We start from the raw sequence: 22,026 nt of genomic DNA on the forward strand, positions 1-22,026 counted from the left end.
GAAAACGGTTTCGGCATTTCGAATGAAAAGCACATACACTCATCACTATGAAATCATGCACACCCTATTCCTATTAGCACGGAGTTGAATCTTCAGCCTAGAACCCCATAGCCTGGATTGAGAGACATGAGGAAACATCCTAATTGAGAACAGAGAAATTATGCGCTAGCTAACTAGGGTGGTCCTGTCATTTTTCCAAGCAAAATAGTCCCAAATTGGCATGTTTTATGAAAACATGCCCTTTTTACCAGTTTTCAAGGGAAAACGGTATCAACCCAATGGTCGGTTGTTAAACCTACTCTGCATTGTTATAGCAATTCAAATGTACATGCATCTCTGATCGTTATATTAAGCGCTATATATGTCACAGCCATAATAGCAATATCATAAATATGAATTCAATTGAGCTGCTTTAGTATGTGCAATCAAGCTATTTTGGCAACACTAAAAAACCATACGGTAATTCTTGCATATATTGATTTTCAGAAAGAGAAGAACACAATCAAGAGATTCAATGAGCCATATTTTTCTACTTCGTCATGATTCTTTCCACACAGCACGCACATACATTGGCATGATCCTCTAAAATTATAGTACGGTAATGTATATAGTAACAAAGTACAAAGATGTGGATGATTGCAATAACGCCTAACTATGTTGCAAAATTAATTAATGTAATATACATTTACTTCTCCTGCCAAGCAAATTCCTACTTACTCACTAGTTCTATTAACACATGACATATTAGTTTTCGTTAAGAGAAAATTTTGAGAACAGCTAGAGAACGGCTTCAACAATGTAACAGTAAGATACCGAAGTTTAATTTACTCTCGGGTTCTTAGCGCCACGCCTTTCAATTTCTCTAAACAAACAAACAAACATGTAACCAGGCCATCACTAGACAAAACAAAGAGGCAATCAACTGCAGACCTTGAAAACTATAAAAGTAAATGTAGCGTTTTGAATTGCTTTTGTTCGTTGCAAATGTGTGTCATACACTCATACCGCGTCCATGCATACCAAGAAGCATGAGGTTCCGCATCGATAGGCACTACTTGGGTAAGCATAACATGGAGCATGCAGATTTCCGCATCGATGATCACCGCGGTACATGGAGGGATGGCCTGGAAATCGTACGTGTGCTGCAGCCAGCTTACTATTAGCTGAGCGTGAACTGACTGTACGCACAAGAACCCCACTTATAAATAATCTTGCGGCATGGCGTTTGTAAATAAATCATTCCAAAGTTTTCATGTCTTTTCTACGAACTTTACCTGCCCTCGGATCAACTCGCTCCCTGATAAAAATATAAGCGGATTTGAAAATAGGTACAAAAGAGATGTTGTTGACATTCTTTTCAAGGAAATGGCTTGAACAATTTAACACTAAGGATATACAAGTTTGAACACCTTACAATTTCCCTGCACAAAAACATGTAGAATTTTGAATTGATTTTGTTCGTCGCAATTGCCTGTTTACCGTGTCCATGCCTAACACAGAGCATGCTTCGTGCTGATGGTTGCCGGGCACACTGGACGAGAAATCGGTGTGTTTTTGCCAGCTCACTGTGAGCAGAGTTGACGGTGAACCAGACATACACACAAGAAACCCCGCCAGTAAACAAATCTTGCAACATGACATGAGGAAATAAAAGATTTTTCCAAGTTTCTTGTGCCTTCTTTTCAATGACTTTCCACTCCCGCTGATCAACTCATTCCCCGGTTCCCACATTCGAAGCTGAGTTTGACACATCACAGAGTTCATGGGTAGTTATTTAACAAAGTGACATGGCGCATGAATAATGTTTGAAGACTTAACATCGAATTTGACCGGGTCACAATGTACCAAGGTCTTAAATTTATTTATTACGTTACTTTTGCATATATTAAAATTCACAGGAATACAAGCGACTTGTAAGATCATTAATCTGATCCATACCAAAGTTCCCTCGATCAGATCTAGTTTAAACATGTCAGGGCTTACCCTGATCTAGGTAATCCCGGTCAATTAATCTAGGTAATTCAGATTTCAGAGCCGTGGCAGGCTAGTGGTGTTTATTAGTCTCATCATCATTCCTTAATCCCTCGTGTCATCAGCAACATTTCCTCACTCTCTCCCACTGCGATGTCTCGTGCCTTTGTTACTTTTGTGTGAGCAGATGATGATGGGCAGGCAGTAGGCACTAGGCAGCACCCAACGGACGACGATGTCTTTGACAAACCTGACAGTTCCCGACCGCGGGAATCAAACGGGCTCTGGTAGCGATGAAGTTCGATCGTGCAGGTTCCATTTTATGTCGAGAGCCAAAAGGCAGGAACTTTATTGAATCGTGATATTTTTCTGGAGTACAAGTACAACGATCTAGGTGGATAAATCCATAACTGACGGTCATACGCGGCTGACACCTGACAGAGCGTTTCCTGGCTATTTTACGAGCTTCAGCGTTTGAGTTCCGGCCTTCGTGGGTTGATGACTACAGACTGCCCATCGCGAAAGCTTCGTGCATGGCCGTGAATATCAGCCAAGACCAAGATTGCGTGCTGCACCGGGCCAAATGCTTGCACACGCAGGCTCCAGCTTAGCTTATTTTTTTGGGAAAAGTTGCAGCTTGCCTGTAGGCCTTCAAAACACATGTTCCATTTTTCAGCTTGCGGCCTTGTGAGTGAATAGTAACTGTTAAGGCATGAGTTGTAAAGCAAAGCCCAATTCCAAACCATCCCTATATCACAACTCACAAGTAGGCTTTATGGGCCTGAGACCGTCCAAGTAGGCTTTATGGGCCTGTGACCCTCCAAGTAGGCTTTATGGGCCTGGAGTTGGGAGAAACTTTTTTTTTTCGGAGTTGTAAAAAGTCAGGATGGCAACGGGTGAAAGATCGGTATGGTTGGCTAGAGGGGGGTTGAATAGGCGACTAACAAATTTTAATCTTTTTTTTTCTAGAAAGATACAAACACTTAACCTACGGTTTACTAAATTTTCTAAAGGTAATGCAACCCTAAGATGAAGTGCAATAGCCGAAGCAACTAGATAACAAAAATGTAAAGGGTAAGAATGGATACCACACGAGAGAAGAAGATTTCACCAGAGTTCCACCGATTGGGATAGGTGTACGTCTCCGTTTGGAGGAGTGCTCTACCACAAAAGTAGAGATGCCACAAAGGCTCACTCTATTCTCCTCTCACGGAACCACAAAGGTGAGTGAGCTCCACTAATGGCTTCCTTGAAGGCGAAGATCGAACCTTTACAAACTTGACCGGGGCTAACTCCACAACTCAATTGGAGGTTCCCAATCCAATTCTCAAGCTCCACAATCCCCAAGGGAAGAGCTCAAGGCAACCACTTCCGTCTAGTGCTCCCAAATGCCCAAGAGAAATGAAATCCACAAGAGAAACAAGGAGAATCAACTTTGTGACTTGGTGAAACCCTAGATCTAGGTCTTCTCCTCCAATCTTCAAAGAATCAACAAGGGGGAAGCTTTATGGAGAGAGATTTAGTAGAATGAAGCTTAGAGAGTTCTTAGGAGAGAGGGGGTTGTTCTTTGCTTCGTGCTCGGGCAGCAAACCCGTTGGGGACGAAGGGGTATCTATTTGGACTCCCCAAAATCTAACCGTTATGCACTGCGAGTTCCAGGGGCGGAACTTCCGCTGGTCACCGGAAGTTCGGGGTGACCGGAAGTTCCAGCCCTGTTCCGGTTCAACTTCCGGAGATCCACAATGGATTCCAGTAGCGTTGCAGACCTGGTCCGGAGGTTGGGCGGAAGTTCCGGGGTACCAGAACCCAACTAGAACTTCCGGACCTGGGCAGGCAAATGCACACCAGTTAGGCTCTAGAGTTGGTTCTCTCTCACTTTTTGGTAGACTTTATGTGGGTGCAAAATGTTTGTTTGTGTACATGAAAAGCGATTCACCCATTACCTTTCCATGTGGACTCCCTCTTAATAGTACAAAGTTCCTACGACTCAATAACCGAAAAAGCCGCTAAAACTCCACTACTCTTCGTTTTCCAACTTGAGGGCATCGAATCGTTTTGCGCCATTTGATATCAAATCTGAAATACTTAACGTACGATTAGTCCACAACACACGTTGTCACAACCACCAAAATTAACTAGGAGAGAAATGCCCTTTAAACGGGGCGGGTCTGGACGGGTCGACCACATCCATAGCCATATCCATATCCATCGTCAAACCAACTATCCATCCACAAAAATATCCGTGGATCCAAAACAATATCCACATCCATATCTACCGGGTATCCGGATATCCATATCCATGCAATGTACATTATAAAGCACAGCAAAAGCAGCATATACAACAATGTACATCATTAACAGTCGACTCGCCATCTAACTCAAAATGCTCTAAATAGAGTAGATCGGGGCTACAAATAGAAGCAAAGTGGAGTGGGAAGAACTCGCCATCAGGAGTTGTTGTGGCCGACCGTGGGATAATCCTCCGCTGGCAGATGAGCCGCTTTTGCCTGCCGGCAATCCCCGCTCCGCTGTGTGCTGGTAATGCTCCAGTTTGCGCCGACCCGCCGCCGGCGCTCCCGCTCCCCGGCTGTTCTTCAAGGCTTCGGGCCGGTCCGCCGCGCCCGTGCCCGCTCCCGCTCCCGCTCAGCCGTCGTGCCTCTTCCCCATCCCCGATGCCATCTTCCGCCGGCTGCGTCGGGACGAGCGAGGGGCGAGAGAGCAGGGAAGGGAGAGGTAGCAGGGAAGGGGCAGAGGGAGCTCGTGACTATGGGGCCGGCAGTGAGCTCGTGGCTGGGAGAGAAGATGGGGGGATCGGGGGTCAGGGGGTCGGAGAGTACAGAGGGAGGGTGGCGGCGGTCTGGTGGGGTGGGGATCGTGGCCTCGTGGGACTGACTGACTGAGGGAGTTAGGATTTGGGTGGAAGATGATTATTTATATGACACATATACTAAAGAACGGGCCCATATGTCAGTAATTTATTTATTTCATTAAATACCGGTATCCATGAATATCCATATATCGAATGTGATATCCTTATCCGCTCCATGAGTTAGCGGGTATCCATGAGTGGATATCCGATCGAAAAACCGATACATACTCATGATTCATGGGATGGAGATCCATAAATATCTGCATTTTGACTTGACTGTGCATTGCCGTCCTGGCGTAAAAGCCGCCGTGCAATTCTCTGCATTTGCTTCGCGTAGAGCAGCGAAAGGAAACTTCAGACAAACGCGTGCACAGCACGGCACAGACAGGGCGTCCGCGTCAGATTTGCAGGCTTTGCATTGCAGCCGGCGTGCGGAGCGTCAATGACTCAAAGTCCCTGCAATTTACACGAAGCCCCTCTCAGTTCTCCGTCCTCCAAACTTCGCCCACACTCCGATCATTCCCCTCTCTTTTGCCCCCAAATCTCCCGCGACACGGCGAAACCCTAGCCAGCGATTCGCTCCGGCGAGGCGAGGGATCTCTTGCTGCCACCGATGGAGGTGAAGCTTTGGAACGACAAGCGCGAGCGCGAGCTCCTGGAGAGCCTCGCCGACCTGTACGCGATCATCAAGGCCACGGAGAAGCTGGAGCGTGCCTACGTCCGCGACCTCGTCTCCGCCGCCGACTACGAGGCCGAGTGCCTCAAGCTCATCTCCCAGTTCAACTCCCTCTCCTCCTCCCTCGCCGGGGTCGTCACCATCCCCCGCTTCGTCCAGGCCTACCGCCTCGACTGCCCCGCGGCCCTCAACCGGCTCGTCCAGTCCGGCGTCCCGGCCACCGTCGAGCTCCGCGCCAGTACCAACTCATCCGCGCCGGCCGCCACCGCGGCCTCCGCCGCAGCCATCGCCCAGTGCGTCCAGAGCTTCATCACCGCCATGGACGCCGTCAAGCTTAATATGCTCGCAAACGACCAGGTCCGCCCGTTGCTGCACGACCTCTCGACCTCCATGGGGAAGCTCGGTACTGTCCTGCCGCCGGACTTTGAGGGGAAGGTCAAGGTGAATGAGTGGCTCGCGAAGCTACATAAGATGGGGGCTGGGGACGAGCTCACGGAGCAGCAGGCAAGGCAACTCAACTTTGATCTGGATTCTGCTTACAGTGCCTTCATGGCCTCCCTTCCCACTGCTGGCCTGTGAGCCAGGATCAGCTTGGTTCTGAGTTGGTCCTTTGTTTCTACGCTGTGATGCTATAGATGTGTAATTTGGATTGTGTTATATTCTTTGTCAATTTTATGAGAATCTCCTAATGATTCTGTTGCATGTTGTGTATATATATATATAATGCAGTGTTCCTCTGTGATGTCTATCAATGGTAGAATACTTGCATATATCATGGCTATTGGATTTGTTTCTTCTCTGTTGATAATGTGGAGTAATAAGTGGAAATTTAAATTGTTGTCCTGGTGGATCTTCTGATCTTTCAGTTTGCAAGAATTATCCTGTTTGAATTTAGTGCATGTGTAACAGATTGCGTTGATGTTTAAACTTTTTGAACTAGTTTATCCCAGACTAGTTCCCTAAAAAAAGCTTATCCTCGACTGGCGCATAATAGAGGTTCAGACACAAAAATCCCCAGTAATGATGTTTACTGTAAGATATTAGTATACCACCCTGGCAAATGCTCCCTTTACTAATTATGCCAAGAGATAATACCATTTATATGCTTTGAGGCTGTTAACCTATTTTGAGCTAGGATATAACCAGACTACTTAATATGTTTGATATGAATTACAGAGTTGTATGTGAAGTAGGCAATGTGCTTATCAACTCGTTTGGATCATCAAGAGAAATAACCTAGATGCCATTGTTATGCTCTTTTCGTGCTGGTTAATACTTATGATTGGTGTATTTGAAGATTGGAGCAAGATAATGTTTGGAGCTTTAGTTTGGTATGTGTTGGCTTATCAGTTTCATTTTACCCATTTTATATGTACTACCTCCGTTCCTAAATTCTTGTCGAAATATTATATGTATGTAGACGCTTTTTAAGAATAGATACATCCAGATTTTGGCAAATTTGAGACAAGAATTTAGGAACGGAGGGAGTATTAGTTATTACTTGAAAGCATCATTTAAGTATCACTTTTGGAACTGCAGCAACAAATTCTTCGATATTTTGTTTGCACGGGTGAAGAATACTTGTAAACTTTCATTACAGATGGCTACCTGCCTGCGTTTCTGGTTTTCATGCTCCCCGAGATTGCATTCATCTTGACTATGTGATATTTGAATCCAATTTGATTAAACCCAGAATTATCCATGTGCAGTTCCATATTGGCACATTTTAGTTTGTATCCATCACCTTTTGGAAAATAAACATGGCAAGGTTTGGCTTGGTTCTGAGTTGTTCATTTGCTTGTACTTTGTGTAATTTAGATTGTATTATATTGTCTTGCCTTCGAATCACCGCTGCAGTGCCATATATGTGTAATTTAGATTGTATTATATTGTTTGTCAATAATAATAGTTGCATTCTTATGGAAAGTTGACCCTTATCAATGGATGCTGTAGTATTGGCTATATACATTGTAATGTACCTCTGATGTTTATTCACAGTAGAATGCTTGCATATGCCTGTTCATTTGGATGCTTCTTCTCTCTCATTAGATCTTTTGATCTTTCACTGTGCAAGAATTATCCAATTGGACTATAGAGCAGGTGGTATGGTGCTATCAATTCTTCGGCTTGTTACAATCCAAAAGCAAGGAAATAAATGACAGAAGATACAGCTGCAATGCAGGTAATTTTTTTAAAAAATTAATGGTTTTTTCTGGACTAGCTCAGTAGTGTGTTTTGTACTTGTTTGCCAATTAGATGCCCATAAACATTAAGCACAGTTATGTCTTGTGAACATGAATGCTCTTTCTGATCATTTGGTGATTTCCCCACATATTTGCCTAATTTTTGAAATATGCAATTTTCAGATATTTAATCTAATATGTAATCTGAATACCCCCAAAGTTGGTTTCTGGTTGAAAAATAGTTAATTTGAGTTCAGATTTTCCAAATTTGAACCTCAAATCTTCTACTGAATTATTTAGTATATAATTTTGAAAACTTGTGTAAAAAAAATACTGATGTGATGATGCTTGGAAGGACATTGTTGCAACTTGGCGAGTCTCATCTCCCATTAATTTGTGTTTCGCATTGTCTCTTCATTTTCTTTGGTCATCATACTTAGGGGCTTTAGTGCTAGAAATAAAGCTCCAGACTCGGTGGTCAAACGAGCCGAGCTCACTAGTTCAGTGCTCTTTCAGAGCTTGTGAAGACTGGTGATCCAAGCCTAAAAGGCTCTTGAGACGCTCGTAGGCTTGTTGAAAAAATCAGCATGGTATTTGCTAAAAACCTTACAGTTCACAAGCATATTGTATAACATAACAATGGCGTGTACAGATCCACAAGTATCCCAACATCGGCATTCATACATGCACAAAAAGGAACATTAGCATCTCCTGTGCTGTCCACCACATGTCCGCATCAATGCCAGCTATGTTCATTGTTGCTGACCTCCCTAGCCACCTCCTTGTCGCTTGTTAGCTCTGCTCAGATCTACACCACACCAGTGAACTGATCAATTCTGTCAATCCATGAAAACTGTTGTTGAATGTAATTCCATGAGCATATGTATGTATGTTAAATCTGACCTTGCAATAGTATAGAAAACTGATTGTTTAATGTTATTACTAATTACCCATGTTTCCTGAAAGATATCTAAAATTAGAAATTTTGAGGCATTGGTCTTGTATATATTTTCTCTGCTTTATTGCACGTAACTTTAAATTGTTTGTTTAAGTATACACTGTCTGGTTGTTCTCTTGTAAAAAGAAAAACATACATGTACTCATGTGGTATTTGCACTGAGATAACTAGAGTTGAACTACTGCACTGCTGGGTCTGGGTGAACAAAGAACCAACAAATTTCATGTTACTTATTCTCCTCTTCAGAGCTTGCTGTTTAGTGGTGCACACCAATAGAAAAGCACAGACATTTTCTCACTCCTTATTGAACCTATATTTCCTTATGCTAGTTATCTCACTCAGTGTTTCTAGCCTTTTTATGGCAGTCCAAGCCTTATTAAATGTCGATAGGATTACACTCTGTTTAGATAGTATCCAATGGGAAACCAGGAATTACATCATAGCAGATACTACTAGTGTCTATGCGAAGAGCTTCTCTTGAACATAAGTGTGCTACATTGTTCGCCTCATAAAGAGAAGCTTGAAGAAATACTGGAAAGAACTACTGACAGCCTTCAACTCATTCACAATATGAACACCCTCACACAGGATGTTTCTAGCACTAGTGACCCTGTGTATTCTTAAATGTCTAACATAATTGATTTTCTTCAGATTAGCCTGAGGCAGCATAAATGATTTCCTCCCATTAACCTATATATGGAGTATGAAGTCATAATAATTTCACAAAGCACTTGCGGAAAACATTCTGGTCGTTCTAAGCAGTCACAAATAGTACATTGAACAGACCAAAACCATGAGAGCTTTCAGGAACCAGTAGTACGAGTTTATCAATAGCTTATCCAAGCATCTTACAGTCCTTCAGAACAATGTGAGCAAGGGTGCGAGGCTGCTAGCACACTCTGCAACTGTAAACAAGCTCAAGTTAAGATGCTCATTTGGGTTTTATCTATGCTGTTCATCGATTTCTGCACTTGGAAGATCATCAGGTTTTATACAGCACTAAACTCTGATACAGGAAGAGAGGAGCGTGGCCGGCAGAGGAGGTTGGGCCGGGGAAGGAGTGGCAGCGGAGCAAGAATAGCGGCAGTGGCGCGAACCCTAGCCACGAGAGGGAGTCAGGCGTGTGAGCGAGCAGCGAGCATGAGCTCAATCGATTTTTTTTAAGCTTGCTCGGTTCAGCTCATTTCCTCTGCTATTCATGCTCTTCAAGATTAACACAATACAATAAATGCCTTCACTTTAGTATTTTACCTTGCAATATGTGGATCCAATTTGATGGAGATCATATGACTCCAATTTGATGGAGATCAGACTCCAATTTGATGGAAATCATATTACCCGTTTGCAATTAAATATTGTCATGAATTTCCTCTAGATCAAAAATCACTGGGTTCATATTTCACTCTTGGTATATAGTTTTCAGAACTGAAATGATGGCACTTGAAAAGCATGAAAGGCCAATGATTTCAGTCACAAAAAATATATTGAAAGGCAATGATGATGATGGAAAAGGGAGAAGCAGGTAAGCAACCTATCATTTCATTGTATTTCTTGATGTTGATGTGCTAACAGACTAACACCAGGTCAACAACGGCCACCCATAGGATTGTTCTCTTGTTCTTTGACTAGTACAAGTTATGCAAACTGATGGGATTCAAAGTGGTGTGCGCGGTTACCACAGATCGGGTGTTTCTGTTTAGCGGCTGTTCTCGTCTTCGCAAAGCCACTGTTAAATATATGCTTCTATCACATATAAAATGTTCAATTGCGCAAATTTCGTTGCATGGAAACAACGTAATACTGATGTGTCCATCATACACTTTTATGTTGCTTGTAAGTTTAAAAGCGTCATGTTTCTGCATCGCAGTAAATATGTTTCCAGGGACGTCCAATCAAGTGCCATGCCTGGTCCTTAATCATCACCATAATTTAATCATCATTGGGTGAGCTATCCACAGTGGTTACCGTTTAGTTTTTCAGCTGGTCCAGCTCAGCTGAGCTTAAGAAAAGGCAACTAGCCGGATCAGATATGTGCACATTGGATCAGGGCTACTCCGTATTAGTACTGTCTTGTTGACCAACTGCTTGGAAAGTTCTGTGTTTCTCATTCCGCTTGCAATACAACTGTACCTTCAATCAGCTGCCCCCGCATCCTTTCTTCCCCTTCGTCGCCCCGCCGCTCCAATAACGCCGATTCTCTGTAAGCTTCGATTCATTGCTTTGGTTCCTTCAGTTCTTCGGTTTCTCCCCTCTATTTTCCTCTAGAAATTATTTCTGTTGGCACAAAAAAGGAAGTAAAATCTGCAATTTAGGCCCCGTTTCTCTTCCGCAGTTCATTAATTTATCTCGTCGTTTCCTACTTCTACAGGCTTTTCATCCATTGCTGCTTTCACATCTTGTTTCCCCTCCAGAAGCACTTCTTCTGCTGCTCATCTTTCATTCCCCTAGGTCGTTCCATACACAAAAAAAGGGAAACAAAAGACAAAAGAAAGAGGGGGAAAGGCTTCCTCTCGCATCCAAGTTTCCCCCATCGTTTGCCCATTAAAATCATCCTAACTTTCCTCCATTTCGAGTCTTTTTACACTACACATCTACACCTGACGACTACCTGAGAGGCTGAGATCTGCGCAGTCTCAAAACGAGCTGAAAAACACTCCCACAAAAAAAAAAATCCATGGCAATGGCAGAGGTGGCGCTGGCTGGCTTACGATTGGCGGTATCGCCGATCCTGAAGAAGCTCCTCGCTGATGCTTCAACGTACCTTGGGGTGGACATGGCTAGTGAGCTCCGTGAACTGGAGAGCACCATCATGCCGCAGTTCGAGTTGATGATTGAAGCAGCTGACAAGGGCAACCACAGGGCCAAACTGGACAAATGGCTCCAGGAGCTGAAACAAGCCTTGTACAACGCCGAAGATCTTCTGGACGAGCATGAGTACAATCTCCTCGAGCGCAAAGCAAAGAGCGGGACGGATTCCTCGCCATCGCTGGCCTCTTCCAGCAGCACTATTTTGAAGCCTGTGCGTGCTGCGTCGAACATGTTCTCCAATCTGAGCTCGAAGAACCGAAAGCTACTTCGCCAGCTAAAAGAACTGAAGTCCATTCTGGCGAAAGCCAAGGAGTTCCGTCAACTTCTTTGCTTACCAGCTGGTGGTAACAGTGCAGAGGGCCCCGTTGTACAAACAGCCGTTATTCCTCAGACCACGTCATTACCACCTCTGAAAGTAATAGGTCGTGACAAGGACCGCGATGATATAATAAACCTTCTTACCAAGCCGGTTGGTGTTGAGGCTAATTCAGCCGCATATTCAGGTTTGGCCGTTGTTGGAGCAGGAGGCATGGGAAAATCCACCTTAGCACAGTATGTTTACAATGACAAGAGGGTGCAAGAATATTTTGATGTCAGGATGTGGGTGTGCATCTCACGCAGACTTGATGTCCATCGTCATACAGGGGAAATTATTGAATCCGCAACTAGGATGGAGTGCCCACGTGTTAATAATCTGGATACTCTCCAGTGCCAATTAAGGGACATACTGCAAAAATCAGAACAATTCTTGCTTGTGCTGGATGATGTTTGGTTTGATGATTCGAACAGTCAGGTGGAATGGGACCAACTGTTAGCTCCTCTAGTTTCTCAGCACATGGGAAGTAAGGTTCTGGTAACTTCTCGACGGGATACATTTCCTGCTGCTCTTTGCTGTGAAAAGGTGTTCCGTTTGGAAATCATGGAAGATACTCAGTTCTTGGCACTCTTCAAACAACATGCCTTCTCTGGAGCAGAAAACAGAAACCCACAGTTGCTTGAAAGGCTAGAAACGATTGCAGAGAAAATAGCTAAAAGGCTTGGACGATCTCCTTTGGCTGCAAAAGTTGTGGGTTCCCAGTTGAAAGGGAAAATGAATATCTCTGCCTGGAAAGATGCTCTAACTTTAAAGATTGACAACTTAAGCGAGCCCAGGACAGCCCTTTTATGGAGTTATCAGAAGTTAGATCCACGTCTGCAGAGGTGCTTTGTATATTGCAGCTTGTTTCCAAAAGGGCACAAATATAACATTAATGAGTTGGTTCACCTGCTGATAGAAGAGGGACTTGTTGATCCATGCAACCAGAGCAGAAGGATGGTAGATATCGGAAGGGATTACCTCAATGAGATGGTTTCTGCATCTTTCTTCCAACCAGTTTCCGAAAGATTTATGGACACATGCTACATTATGCATGATCTTCTGCATGATTTGGCAGAGTTGCTCTCTAAAGAAGACTGCTTCAGATTAGAAGATGATAAGTTGACAGAAATACCATGCACCATCCGGCATCTATCTGTTCGTGTTGAGAGTATGAAAAGGCATAAGCACAATATCTGCAAGCTACATCATTTACGCACTGTTATCTGTATCGACCCACTTACAGATGATGTAAGTGATATTTTCCATCAGGTGCTGCAAAACTTGAAGAAGTTACGTGTACTCTGTTTATGCTTTTACAATAGTAGCAAGCTGCCTGAATCTGTTGGTGAGCTAAAGCACCTTCGGTATTTGAACCTCATTAAAACTTCCATCACCGAGTTGCCTGGATCATTATGTGCTCTTTACCACTTACAGTTGCTTCAGTTAAACCATAAAGTTAAGAGTTTTCCTGACAAACTCTGCAATTTAAGCAAGCTACGACATCTTGAAGGGTATCATGATTTGACATATAAGTTGTTTGAAAAGGCTCTGCCTCAAATTCCTTATATAGGCAAGCTAACTTTGCTACAACATGTTAAAGAATTTTGTGTGCAAAAGCAGAAGGGATGTGAGCTGCGACAGCTGAGGGACATGAAAGAGCTTAGTGGTAGTTTAAGAGTCAGAAACCTTGAGAACGTCACTGGAAAGGATGAAGCCTTAGAGTCGAAGCTATATGAGAAAAGTCACCTTCGAAGCTTGCGCCTTGTGTGGGTCTGCAATAGTGTCATTAATACAGAGGATCATTTACAGTTGGAGGTTCTAGAAGGTTTGATGCCACCGCCTCAACTTAGGGGCCTCAAAATCAAGGGCTACAGGTCTGCCACGTATCCAAGTTGGTTGCTTGAGGGTTCATATTTTGAGAATTTGGAATCTTTTAAGCTTGTTAATTGCAGTTCGTTAGAAGGCTTACCACTGAATACTGAGCTCTTCAGGCATTGCCGTGAACTGCAGCTCAGGAATGTCTCAACTCTGAAAACATTATCTTGTCTTCCGGCAGCTCTTACATGCTTATCCATTGGCAGTTGTCCACTGCTTGTGTTTATTACCAATGATGAGGATGAGGTGGAACAGCATGATCAGAGGGAGAACATCATGAGGAAAGACCAGTTGGCATCACAACTTGCTTTGATAGGGGAGGTGTATTCCGGATCAAAGATTAAAGTAGTATTATCGTCAGAATATTCATCTCTGAAGAAGTTGATTACATTGATGGATGCTGATATGTCACATCTTGAAGCCATTGCAAGTGCTGTAGATAGAGAGAAGGACGAGGTAACGCTGAAAGAGGATATCATCAAGGCATGGATATGTTGCCATGAGATGAGGATAAGATTCATTTATGGAAGGAGCACCGGGGTGCCTCTGGTTCCACCATCAGGACTTCGTCAACTTAGTCTTTCTTCATGTAGTATTACAGATGGGGCATTAGCTGTTTGCCTTGATGGTCTCACTTCACTGATACATTTGTCCTTAGTGGAGATCATGACATTGACGACACTTCCATCGCAAGAGGTCTTCCATCATTTGACAAAGCTCGACTTCTTGTTCATAAAAAGTTGCTGGTGTTTCACGTCATTAGGGGGCTTACGAGCTGCTACCTCTCTTTCGGAGATTAGATTGATTTTGTGCCCTTCTTTAGACTTGGCACGTGGAGCAAATTTAAAGCCATCATCTCTTAAAGCGCTCTGTATACATGGGTGCATGGTTGCAGATAATTTCTTCAGCAGTGACTTGCCGCACCTGATAGAACTTTCTATGTTTGGGTGCAGAAGCTCTGCATCCTTGTCGATTGGTCATCTGACCTCCCTTGAATCATTATCAGTTGGAAGTTTCCCGGATCTGTGCTTTCTTGAAGGACTCTCTTCCCTGCAACTTCACCACGTACATTTGACAAATGTCCCGAAGCTCAGCACGGAGTGTATTTCACTGTTTCGGGTTCAGAAATCACTCTATGTTAGCTGTCCCGTGGTGCTGAACCACATGCTCTGGGCTGAAGGTTTTACAGTTCCGCCATTTCTCTCTCTTGAAGGATGCAATGATCCATCCGTTTCACTTGAAGAATCTGAAATTTTCACATCTGTCAAGTGCCTGAGACTATGCAAGTGTGAAATGATGTCCCTGCCAGGAAATCTTATGTGCTTCTCCAGTCTGACAAAACTCGATATCTATGACTGCCCCAACATATCATCTTTACCAGATCTTCCATCCTCCCTCCAACACATCTGTGTTTGGAATTGTGAACGCTTGAAGGAGAGCTGCCGAGCACCTGATGGAGAAAGCTGGTCAAAGATTGCACATATCCGCTGGAAGCAATTCAGATGAACTGTGATTCAGATTCACAACTACAAAGAAATGGAAAGGTAAAGGTTCCACCAATGCCTTTGCTAGTTTAAATCATTTCTTGATCTTTCAAATACTTCATACATTTCAAAATTTCATTCATTTATTCCAAACAGCAGACCCGAGATCTGTCCCGGTGTCCCCTCCAGCGACCTCGTCTACACTTCCTGTCAAGAGTTGAAGTGCCTCAAGCTCACTTGCACTTTAACTTTCTCCCTGCTGTCAGTGGTGCCGAACCCTCAGTTCCCTTTTTCGTCCACTCCTCCACTCTCAATGTCTCTACGCCTCGACCACCTGTACTGATACGTCTGTCTAAATTTGAATCTTGTTCTATATAGTTTTCTTTATTTTGTCTTGGAGTGTTACTTTTGATTGGCGCTGGTTGCAACAGTTTATGTTGTGTGTTTGAGATGCTATCACCTGTACCTCACCTGAATGCAGTTAGTTTTGGATAAAGGTAATTGGAGTTGGAAGCCTCTCTGTCCTTCAGAGTAGAATAAGGCTGTGAGTTGAGTACACTCACTTTCATGTCTTGATCTTGAGTACTTGGATTTCACGGTTGGTGTAATGTGTTATATGATTCTTTATTTTTGTGGTTTGCATGATACTACATCCTTCTTTGAATATTGGTGATTTGTGTTGGCAAGTACATCTTTTTGTTACGTAACTATTGTCTTCTCTCTTGAACATCATAGACCTGGGATGTGCATGAAGGCATGAGCTGAATTTTCTGTCAGTACTATGATATGGCTGGTACCCTTCCGGTCAGTAGTTTCTTCAGCAGTGTAGCGTACTGGTGTATTGCGAGATTAAGTAACTTGGTTGACGTAACAATAAGGACTGTTTAACCTGACTATCTAGGAAATGAGGAAAGAGGGCTACAATGCTTAAGAGCAAACATACATTTGTGATTGAACATATTTAAGATGAATTATTATGAGCATTTAACTTCATGGCCTAGATACTGTGCCAGGTCAACAGGGGCTTACGAGATGTTACCCTTTTTTTGTCACGAACACTACGATATGATACCTTGTTATCATTATTCTTCTTTATCCGGATGAGTTGACTTGTGTTAGTAGTTCATACATTTTTTATGAAAAACTAATCCTTTGATAATCCTTCACTAATGATGCCACAGTGACAGTCCATGTGCATCTGAGGATGCAGAGGACGAGGGACTTGCCGGTTTCCCGGTGGTCCGATGTGAAGTAACTCCAAGTCACTTGCTGTGCCTCAGGATGTCCACCGCTCACCATCCAGCTCCGAGGCAGCTCAGGTGGTCAGCGAGGTATGCTAGCTGCCCACAAGGGTTTGTCGTCACATTTTGATGCCTCACCTTGTGAAAATTAATATATACACTGTCGGAATGCAGTCGCGCAACACATGATTTGAATGTCATGCCATCTTGAACAATACAGTAATAAATGGATGTTTAATTGTGCACATGAAAAACACATGAATCATACCAAGAGGTTGAGTGGATGGAATTTTTTTCCTATGAAATCTAGTGCAAATGATTCCAATGGAAAAAATACTATGAATCAAATGAGCCACATAGGAAAAAAAATAAGGATTAAAGTCCTCTAGAATTCCTTTGCAAATCCTTTGAATCAAAGAGCCCCTAAGGTTTTGCCAGTCATATCCTCCGTTTCATATATTAGAGCAACATGACTACCCTGTAGCCTGAAGGCATTGCTAGCGGTTACCAAACCTCACACCACCAGCCACCAGGCCCCACCTTCTCATCAAGCTGCAGTGTCATGTGAAGAGCTCGACAAGATTGGAGGTCGCAGCACGATCAAGTGAAAGCGCAGGGGTCGACAGCAGCTTGGATTGGCTCAGACGAAACAAGACAAGTTGCTTTGATGTGGCACCTTTCATGATCTCCTCATGGCAAAGAGGCGTGATGCAGCTATGCGTGCCGCCTTCTCTTTCAACAATCTAGTTTTGAGTATAATAGGGTACTTTGAAATTGTGTACAAGGAACAATACACTCGAGACAGATGGACAGTCACTGGAGGAGGAGGGCGAAGGAAGTGTCATTTGGGAGAAAAAATAGTGGCCAAGGCCTGGTGCACTGTCAGCTGAATAGAAGGACCATAGGTCATCAAATCTTCATGCTGGTCTTTGCCGTACGTTCCTTCTCCTCTTGCAATCACCTCACCATCCACGTCAATGACACCGCCCCTTCTCGGATTTTCAACAAGCTGGCCTGGCGATAACCGAAAAGATTTCACCTGCAAAGTCAAATAAAGACGTTCTTGATACTTCTGTTGAAGAAGGTACAGGATTTTGTTGAATCATTGCAAGTTGATCGGGTTGCACACATAATCAGTTGAGGTGCCTTTGTTGATTGAGAACAAAAAATCAAACCTTGAGATATGTAACATATGTCGATTTCACATAGCTCCCATCGCTCATCTTTAGCAGTAGAGCTAGAAGATCAGGCTTTGGACAGTCTCGGATTATAACTACATCCATATAGCCATCTGAGAACTGTATCACACCCACATCATGGATCCGACACGAGGCAAGTAAACTATATCAATTGTTAACAGAAATCTCTTGCAGAAGTAAATTATATCAATAAATAGTTCACAGAAAACTCTTGCAGAAGAAAATGGAGCTGAATACAATTACCTTGGCCTCAGGAGCTGCCATGGCACTCTCAGCAGCCCATGGCACGTTGTTTATCCAAACTGCCACAAACGGGCCATCAAAGAATCTCCAGTCCGAGCGTTCTAACTCAGCTGAAGGACCTTGAGAAAACCCAGGGCCAGGGCCAGGGGATTCCCTATTCTGCTCTATACGTTCCACAATGTTATCCACTTGTGTCACGGGCTCTCCATACGCCTCGTAGCCTGGGGCAGGCACGAAATGGATGCTTCCGCAATATCGGCGCAAGTTCATTATTCGAACTAGAGCCTGAAATAAGACAAGAAGAACTTGTTGTGTGATCTGAGACATCAGTTCCCAGAGATTTCAAAGGAATAGATGTTACTGAAGAAAAGAATGCACACGTAGAAGTCGAAGCGTGCGCTTCCCATCCACCTGTATTTCTCGGATTCGATATCTATATCTGCCACCAAACCTGTAAAATTTCTAAATGACTGTCAGGTCACGAGAACCGGATAAGTTATGTTGTAATATGATTTTGTTGATTATTACATGTTTGTTTCATACCCCAGGTCATTGACAACACGCTGAAAATTCTCTCCTGCCCTTGCACAATGGCGCAGACATCCAAGGACTGCTTGTGACCTGTGCAATAAGAGAAGGTGGTATTTCCATTAGCTTGTCCATTAGAAACTGGCACGGAACTTACATTTCTGTGCCTGAAAGTATAGGACGACCTCTGATGATGGCAAATACGGCGTCTGAAACTGAGTACGTCTCACCGGCAGCATGTAGAAGTGATTTGGCCATGCCATTTCCTGTACCTACATTAAGTGGCAAGCCCCAACCCCGTTAAGAGCTTTCAGATTTTTTTCTGTGCTAATGTCTTACCTACCTAAAGTGAATTGTTTGTACCAGCTGGAACTATTCCAATCGGCATTTTTACTGCTTCCTTCCAGTCTGTTCGTTGTAGAATTCCGTTCACTACCTATGCCAGAAATGACAACATGAAAAACAAGTTGGAATCTGCAAATGTCCACATGGTTCTACGTTTTCTTGCCGAAGCTAAATCTGCATCACAGATCCAGAGTCCCCTAGTTGTAACTATCTGGATGACTCTCTCTAAGATGATTCTGTAAGATGCATTATCAGTAAAGGCAACTTATAATGGCATAAGCCAACGAGACTACCAAATTGTAAGTCAACGCTACACATTCAAATTCAAGCCTTGCCATGCCAACCGTGCAAGCACGTGCACGTTGCACAACAGAGTATCGTTACCAACCTCCACAAGGACACCATCGCCACTAACGCAGACGATCCCATCGTATCTTCCAAGGTCGAGGGAAGACGCGACCTCCCGGGCGTGCCCCCGGTGCTTGGTCTCTGAAGTCAATTCGCAACATAAACCGGATCAAATTTAACTGCAAAAACGTAGGGAAGAAAATTAAACGCTCCAAACAATCGAGACACAAACAATGTTCGTTTGAACCTTGCGTCGTGATTTGGACCCCGGCAGCTTCGAACAGGGGCTTGATTTCCGCGGCGTAGATCTTGTTTGCCCGCTTTTTGCCGCCGAAGGGGTTGACGAAGACGAACAACCTCTTCGGCCGGCCTACATCATAATACATCCATCACAAAACATGGAAAAACGATGACGCTAATATCTGATCAGTTAATCAGATTGACCATGTTAACGAAACAGAGGCTAAAAGCAGGGGAATAGACGAATAGTCCCCATCTGGGCTGAAGCAGCAGCTAGCAGCCTACATCAGACTCTGTTTTGTCTTATCGCGTAGCGACCAGCAAAGACGGCGGAGGCACCAAAGGCAGACGTAGCACGGTACGTACCGAACGAGTCCAAGCAGCCTCGTAGCGTGTCGCCCCAGGCCGCGGCCGCGCCCTCGCCGGCGGCCATCTCGAACACGTAGTCCTTCCTGCGCCTTATCTCCCTTCTCCTCTTACCGACCGCGGCACACGACGCCGCGGCGGCGTCCGCCACGAAGGCCCTGACGACGACCTCCTTCCCGTTCGCCTCGACCCCGAGCACGTCGGCCTCCAACGACAGGCTCCTCTCCGCCGTGACCCCTCCAGCGCAGCGCCAACGAAGCTCCGGGCCGCCTCCGCCGCCGGTTCCGGTGGAGAGCGTCGCCTCGGCCGGCGCGCCGTTCACGCGGACCTTCTCGTATGCGTGGCGGTCTTCCATGGTGGAGAGATGGAGAGGACTTGTTGTGTGGGGATGGGAGAGAACTCAAAAGAGGGAGTGGCGCGCGCGCAGCAGGGCAGAGGACGATGGAGCAGACGGCCGATGGATCATGGAACAGAGTTTCCAACTTGCCTCTGTTGGCCTACGACGGGCTCGAGTGCGCGTGGAGTTGCCGTACTCTTGAGTTTCTGGACGAGACAAGATGCGATCTGGGAGCGAAACGTGCGTCTACAGAGAGAGCCCGCATCAGATCGAAGTGACGAGTCAGAATACGCCGGTCTATATAACACATGGTCCGTAATCCACATTCATTTGGTACGTGACAAGTCAGGATACTCGGACGACCAGCAGAACTCAACTCCTGGGGTTCGAAAACCGGTTGGAACAAAAACAGACGCCGTTGCCGGGGATCGAACCCGGGTCACCCGCGTGACAGGCGGGAATACTTACCACTATACTACAACGACTTTCTTGTTCACGCTGTCAAATTAGGTCTATAGAACACTTAACTTAACGACGAATGAATTTGGTGTACCACTCAAAACTCTGCGTAGAACATGATATCAAACGCCCACACCATGCATGACGACTGTCGCAAATATGTTTCAGGTCCAGCAACGGAAGAGTTCCATTGCTCGTCAAAAATATTACGCCTCCATGTCTGCACTAACGTTAGGCAGTGCATTCAGAACTTCATAACTGCCCACGTATCCATCGCTCCTTGGCAAATGAAACCATGGAACGACCCTGAAGATTCTTGTTTCATAGCACTTGTTCTTTCTAATACAGGAAGGAAGGTAGTCAGAACATCTGCCTTTGATCGGAAAAGAAAACATGAATTAAGAGCATGAATGTATAGATCTCAAATGTTCCGTCTATGGGGCGGACGAACAAACCAGTGGTTCCTCAATTTCTAGCCATTTTGCCTTTCAAACTTACTTCAGATGAGTTGCCGTGCAATTCATTCTACAGAGCAGTATATTTAGTTTTTCTTAATGTAACAAACATTTTTATGTACATTTTGATGAGACCTGATTTTTGGAATGCTTGGAGAAGATATGTCATCGTCGATGTCAATTGTAGATTAAGGTATAGTTTCTCGACCATTTGTCCACCTTGCTCTTTGGGTTGGCTCCTTTTGGGCCTTTATCTTGTCGAAGTGACCTCGCCGCTTCATCCACATCCTGAATAGGGGACACGAGGCTATGGCCACACAAAAAAAAAGTCACCATCTCGATCTCCTTCATCCTTCTCTCGAATAGGTTACATGGGGTTGTAACTGCACAAATCCGTCAGCGCCGACAGGAAGGTAGCCTTGAGCCAGAGTAGCGGCAACAAGGCCGAAGTGAACACAACAACGGACACCCCCTTACTCTACACCTTGAGGAGAGCAAGTCTCACTACCCTTGCCGCCAAGTGAAGGAGCTCCAGAATGAGGAGGGACGAACAAGGCGACACGTCCTAGGGGGGCAGATGGTGTGTGTTTTATTTGGATCCCAAAAAGGCTGCTAGAGAGTAAAAAATAACACTCCCTCTGTTTTTATTTGTAAGGAGTATAAAACACAGCCCGAATATTAGCGCAAAATGCCGTGCAGCTCAGTTGAATTGATCCCAATCCTTTTCTTCGGCAAAAAAAAGAGATGGTTTTGTTTGTAGTTGCGGTTTTTAATACGATATGCATCAGGAGCAAGCGAAAATACTCAGCACGGCTCAAGATGGGCAACCGAAATTGTGCGCCTTATATTTCGCAAAAACAAGAGAAATCTCACACGCCATACAAAAAAAATGAAGGGAGTACTATTTTATTGCAATTTGTGATATGTGAATCATTTTCCGAAGTGCGATCATAGATGCAAAATTTAGAAGTCGCAAACAAACAACGCTTTTACTCATGCACCCCAAGAACATCAATTTTTTTAGAGGTCAAGAACTTATTTAAGGCAATACAGTGATTCTGCAATCGAAGGTTGCCTTAAAAG

General features: G+C 44.3%; 3 protein-coding genes and 1 non-coding gene across 7 annotated transcripts; 2 read left to right on the plus strand and 2 right to left on the minus strand.

Annotated features, from left to right (window-relative positions):
• Window positions 1-5,281: 5,281 nt before the first annotated feature.
• Window positions 5,282-10,010, plus strand: LOC106865427 (vacuolar protein sorting-associated protein 28 homolog 1). 2 transcript variants are annotated; one of them, XM_024459180.1, is made up of 3 exons: window positions 5,282-7,698; window positions 9,512-9,578; window positions 9,673-10,010. In XM_024459180.1, the coding sequence occupies exon 1, from the start codon at window positions 5,454-5,456 to the stop codon at window positions 6,093-6,095; it is 642 nt and encodes a 213-aa protein (XP_024314948.1). In that variant the 5' UTR covers window positions 5,282-5,453; the 3' UTR covers window positions 6,096-7,698; window positions 9,512-9,578; window positions 9,673-10,010. The 2 variants fall into 2 exon arrangements, with proteins under 2 accessions (XP_024314948.1, XP_024314947.1); XM_024459179.1 differs by lacking the exon at window positions 9,512-9,578.
• Window positions 10,011-10,651: 641 nt separating this feature from the next.
• Window positions 10,652-15,873, plus strand: LOC100822311 (putative disease resistance RPP13-like protein 1). 2 transcript variants are annotated; one of them, XM_014899518.2, is made up of 3 exons: window positions 10,652-10,857; window positions 11,026-15,242; window positions 15,339-15,873. In XM_014899518.2, exon 2 carries the CDS (start codon window positions 11,332-11,334, stop codon window positions 15,202-15,204), a length of 3,873 nt encoding a protein of 1,290 aa, XP_014755004.1. In that variant the 5' UTR covers window positions 10,652-10,857; window positions 11,026-11,331; the 3' UTR covers window positions 15,205-15,242; window positions 15,339-15,873. The 2 variants fall into 2 exon arrangements, with proteins under 2 accessions (XP_014755004.1, XP_014755002.1); XM_014899516.2 differs by having other exon boundaries at window positions 15,342-15,873.
• An 875-nt stretch (window positions 15,874-16,748) lies between these two features.
• On the minus strand, window positions 16,749-20,291 carry LOC100845384 (sphingosine kinase 2). Of its 2 annotated transcripts, none has more exons than XM_003567133.4 (10): window positions 19,693-20,291; window positions 19,334-19,456; window positions 19,127-19,227; window positions 18,757-18,829; window positions 18,579-18,665; window positions 18,409-18,486; window positions 18,246-18,316; window positions 17,866-18,150; window positions 17,599-17,721; window positions 16,749-17,462 (listed from the first exon to the last, which is right to left on the minus strand). In XM_003567133.4, the coding sequence occupies exons 1-10, from the start codon at window positions 20,045-20,047 to the stop codon at window positions 17,265-17,267; spliced, it is 1,494 nt and encodes a 497-aa protein (XP_003567181.1). In that variant the 5' UTR covers window positions 20,048-20,291; the 3' UTR covers window positions 16,749-17,264. The 2 variants fall into 2 exon arrangements, with proteins under 2 accessions (XP_003567181.1, XP_014753884.1); XM_014898398.2 differs by having other exon boundaries at window positions 18,394-18,486.
• A 151-nt stretch (window positions 20,292-20,442) lies between these two features.
• TRNAD-GUC lies at window positions 20,443-20,514 on the minus strand. The gene has a single exon. It is a non-coding gene; the product is annotated as a tRNA-Asp (tRNA).
• Window positions 20,515-22,026: the final 1,512 nt, after the last annotated feature.

This window comes from Brachypodium distachyon, chromosome 2, assembly GCF_000005505.3.
Source record: "Brachypodium distachyon strain Bd21 chromosome 2, Brachypodium_distachyon_v3.0, whole genome shotgun sequence".
In the NCBI taxonomy this organism is placed as follows: domain Eukaryota; kingdom Viridiplantae; phylum Streptophyta; class Magnoliopsida; order Poales; family Poaceae; genus Brachypodium; species Brachypodium distachyon.

Excerpts from the sequence above, each read along its gene's own strand:
- LOC100822311 (XM_014899518.2), top strand. The coding sequence starts at position 11,332 with ATGGCAATGGCAGAGGTGGCGCTGGCTGGCTTACGATTGGCGGTATCG.
- LOC100845384 (XM_014898398.2), bottom strand. The coding sequence starts at position 20,047 with ATGGAAGACCGCCACGCATACGAGAAGGTCCGCGTGAACGGCGCGCCG. Across the intron at positions 19,457-19,692 it reads AGGCTGCTTGGACTCGTTCG|GCCGGCCGAAGAGGTTGTTC; the intron begins GTACGTACCGTG and ends ATTATGATGTAG. Across the intron at positions 18,151-18,245 it reads GCGCACGCTTCGACTTCTAC|GCTCTAGTTCGAATAATGAA; the intron begins GTGTGCATTCTT and ends GTCTTATTTCAG.
- LOC106865427 (XM_024459180.1), top strand. The coding sequence starts at position 5,454 with ATGGAGGTGAAGCTTTGGAACGACAAGCGCGAGCGCGAGCTCCTGGAG.